This window comes from Parus major, chromosome 3 (genome assembly GCF_001522545.3).
Source record: "Parus major isolate Abel chromosome 3, Parus_major1.1, whole genome shotgun sequence".
Taxonomy (NCBI): Eukaryota; Metazoa; Chordata; class Aves; order Passeriformes; family Paridae; genus Parus; species Parus major.
This window is the reverse complement of record NC_031770.1, coordinates 18,030,888-18,034,953: the sequence shown is the minus strand read 5'-3', so window position 1 is coordinate 18,034,953 and position 4,066 is coordinate 18,030,888. Positions and strand designations below refer to the sequence as shown.

Here is a 4,066-nt window from a genome sequence, read left to right as displayed (position 1 = left end):
CACGGCAGAGCCGGGGCGCAGGGCTTGGGCCCCTGGGAAAATAGCGATAGCGTGAAAATAGCGAGCGGAGCGCTCCGCGCTTCCCGGAGCTGCCGGGGATTTCTGCCTCCCGGGGCACAGCCCGTTTAAAAGGCTTTCGCTTCAATCCGTCTCTCCTCGCGGCCTGTAAACATCCTGACCAAGGGAGTAAATATGTCGGAGGATGTCTGACTGCCGGGGCACGGCCGCCTCTCCCGAGGAGAGCCCCTGGGGTCGGGAGACGGCTGTTTGGTGGCCCCCCCGAGCTCCTCCGACCGCGCACCCTCTCCGAATCATGCCGGGTTGTCGGTCTCGACCGCGATATAACGGAGCTCTCCTTGTTCCTGTGCTCGCAGATCTGACCTCCTTATTAACTACGAGCCGCCAAACTGGGGTTCATCTCCCCAACTTGCAGCCTTCCGCCGGCCAGTTCTTCGCGTCTCTAGACCCCATTAACGAGGCCTCTGCTATCCTGGGTCCCTTAAACACAAACCCAAGGAGCTCAGTGCAGCACCAGTTTCAAGACACTTTTCCAGGTACATCTTGTCCCTCCTCGACCCTCCCGTGGCGCAGGGCCCTCCGTCCTGGAGCAGCCCCCTTCCTCCCGGAGGGATTCGCCAGGCAATTTTGCAAGGCCGGGGTGTGTGTAGCGAGGTTCAGATTTTGGCCGAAAGCCGGGCTGTGTTGGGGGAAAGAAGAGCCGGCTAGGACCTGTCTAGAGGACCGTCCCATCGAGTACAGGAGTAATAACCTGGGCCGAGAGAGAAGAAGCGGGGAGGGGGGAAAGGAAGAAATTCGTGCTCCAGGCAGCTCCACCCGCGCCAGAAACAGTACAAGCTGACAGGACACGTACCCATAGGGCAGGCAGGGCCATGCTGGCCCGGACCCTCCCTGCACATCACACTCCAACTCTTATTCTGGTCAATTTAAGGCTGTGATATTAGTAACGCCGTCTCCTCCTCTCTTCCCCCGCTTTTCTTTCCCTCCCCAGGTCCGTACGCAGTTCTAACCAAGGACACGCTGCCCCAGACGTACAAGAGGAAACGCTCCTGGTCCAGGGCTGTTTTTTCCAACCTGCAGAGGAAAGGCTTAGAAAAACGGTTCGAAATCCAGAAGTATGTCACCAAACCGGACAGGAAGCAACTGGCGGCGATGCTGGGGCTGACAGATGCTCAAGTAAGAACGGCTTCGGGTTTATTTCAAACCTTACTTCCAGTTTAGATGGATACCAGAGGGCAGTGAGGTTTCAAAGTGTTTTTCCTTCCTTTATCATAAGCGGGGCTGTCTGAGGAGCTGCACCTTGCCCCGAGCATCTCTTGTGCCCAGGTTCTGCGGCATACCGTGGCCTGGTGTGGAGTGCCTTTGTTTTGGCCACCGAGGAGCAGGCCGGGCAGACAGACAAGCAGGGCCAGGGCAGACCGTCAGTGCGTGCTTTACTGGAGTGCAATTTGCTGTAGAAGGCAGTTTAGGGCAAAGGAAGTAGAAGCGAAAACCCTATTCTTAATGTCCTTTTTTTTTTCTTCTTTTTGTTTTTAAATTTTTTTTGGGTCTAAATCTTTCCTTGCGTTGTGAAATCCTTAGTTCTAAGGAAGTGAAAACACTTCTTCAAACAGAATCATTAAACGCCACTCTGTAATGATTCTACTACTGAGGGCCCGCAGCGCACAGAATTGTAGAACACTGTGGTTTTTTGAGCAAGATTTGGTTTCCTGGAAGAAGAAGTAGAAGGAGAGAGGAAAAAACCCATCCAAACAAACAAACACGGGGTGGGGTGTGTGAGGTATTTGAATACACAAACTAGAAGGAGGAAAAAATAAAACAAAGCCCTTTAGTGGCGTAAGGATGTGGGCAGCAGGAGGGGAGGACGGCGCCTCCTCCTCTCCCCGCGTTGCTGGTGCCGGTGGAAGGGGTCGGGGCCGGGCGCGGTGCGGGGCGCGGTGGGGCCGTGCCGCCCGTCTAAGGGCGGCGCGGCCGCAGGTGAAGGTGTGGTTCCAGAACCGGAGGATGAAGTGGCGGCACTCCAAGGAAGCGCAGGCCCAGAAGGACAAGGAGCCGCCGCCGGAGCCGGAACCGGCGGCCCAGCGAGCCGGCGCACCGCCCGCCGCCCCCGGGGAGTCCGAGCGCAGCCCCAGCCGCTCCGACGGCGACAGCGACAGCAGCGAAGCCGAGTCCCTCGATATGGCCCCCAGCGATACGGAACGGACTGAGGGCGCCGAGCGGAGCCTGCCCGCAGCTGGGCTGGGCAAGTCCTCCGGCAGCCCCGGCCTGCCCTCCCCGCCGCCGCCCGCCGCCGCCAGCCCCGAGCCGCGGAGCGGCCTATAGTCGGGGCGGCCCGGGACCTGTGCGCTAATTTATCTCCCTTCCCTCGCCCCGGGAGCGCGGCAAGGCCGGCCCAGCACCGAACCTGGCCCCGGCCCACTCCCGCCTGTGGCCCGCGCCCGGCCCGGCCCGCGGCGAGGGGCCGAGCACGCAGGCGGAGCGGGGAGCCCTGGCCCGGGGGAGGCAGAACGTAAGCGGCCGCCTTTCCCTCAGAGCTGCTCGCAGGAGACCGGGGAATTTTTTTTTTTTGTTTTCTTTTCTATTTTATTTTTTATTTTAATTCTGCGTTTCCCGCCCCTCGTTCTCTCCAAGGAAAATCCGAGCGAGGGAATGCGAGAACGCTCTCCGAAATCCCCACCTTTCTCCGCCCCACCCCCCAACCAATTTACAATGTGAAGTATTTTGCCAACGTCCTCATTGGTTGCAACTTGTTGCTTCGAATAATCCGGCCAAGAAATACTGCACTGACAAAATATATAAATATATATATATATATATATATATATAACTCCTGTAAATAAAATGTTTGCTATGGTTTGTAGCCACGTCAGTCTGTTGACCAGGGGCGAGGGCTGGCGTGGCTGCCCCAGCTTCCTTCACCCCGCTCGAAGGCAGCAGCTGCCTCTCCTCGCCTTGGAGCCTCCCCAGGCAGCCTTTTCTTTTCCCTTTTCTTATTTTTTTCTTTCTTATTTTTTTTTTCTCTTTTTTTTCCTGAGGAAGGCATGACAAGGACTGGATTTGATGACGCACAGTTGTGCCCCCCGATGAGAAAGTTACCAATGACATCCGTGGCCCCGCATGTGCCTGTGCCGTGTGAGGTGGCTTTTGGTTTGCCAGGCAGGGCTGGGCTGTCGGGCTGCCCGCTGCCAAGAGCCGAGGGGCAGTTTTGGGGGGCAGGGTGGGGGACACGACCTGTTGGTTTGTTTTGCTTCGTTTCTCTTTGCTTTGCTGCGCTTTGCTGAGGCTCCGGTTCCTCTCCGCAAGCCCCCGTGACGTCACAGCGCGGCTGTGCGGCTCCGGGGGCGCGCTGTGACGTCATACAGACATCATAGAGTCCGATGCCGGGGGGGGAGGGGTGGGCACTGGGGTGAGGTGGGACACACGGCGGATTCTCCCCCCTCCCGGGGAGGGCTGGGTGCCCGGCCCGGTGCGTGCGGCCTGGCGGCTCCTCCGGGACTCCCCGGGGGTCCAGGCCGGGATCCGACGGCTCCGCTCGGGTTCATATTTAGCTTCGCCCCCGGAAAAATATAAAGCGCCTCTCTACTTCGTGCTCCGTTCCTCCCGGGCCACGAGGGAGGACGGGGGCCGCTTCTGAGGCAGCCTGCTTCCCACTCCTCCCTCGCCGAGCAGCACGGATTAGAGCGAAAAGCCGCGGCGGTGAGCAGCCCCCGTGCTTCGCTCGGGGAAAAGAGATTTTTGCCTCTGCGCAGAAATCCGTGGGGGCCGGGATCCTGCTCACGAAGGCAGGGCAAGAACAGGAGGAGCCGAGCCGCCCTCCCTCTGCCCCACAAGCTCGGTCGATGGGCACTGAGCATGGGACATCTCCAGAAAGAAAAGGGAGACAGAGGAATAAAGCGAAAGACAGGGAAAATGCCGGTGTCCTCCAGCGATGTGGAGGCGGGTGCACGTCTGGCCTTCACCTGCTGCTTCTCTGAAGGCTCAGGCGAGAAATCCTTCCGTGCCGGGGTTTTTTTCCGGGGAGGACACTCTCCTCGGGGCCACCCTTGTT

At 58.9% G+C, this 4,066-nt stretch overlaps 1 protein-coding gene across 1 annotated transcript; it reads left to right on the top strand.

The window, feature by feature from the left end:
• Nucleotides 1-6: 6 nt before the first annotated feature.
• Nucleotides 7-2,878, top strand: HLX (H2.0 like homeobox). Its single transcript, XM_015621845.3, has 3 exons — nt 7-554; nt 1,010-1,194; nt 1,996-2,878. Exons 1-3 carry the CDS (start codon nt 203-205, stop codon nt 2,338-2,340), a joined length of 882 nt encoding a protein of 293 aa, XP_015477331.1. The 5' UTR covers nt 7-202; the 3' UTR covers nt 2,341-2,878.
• The last annotated feature ends 1,188 nt before the right edge of the window (nt 2,879-4,066 follow it).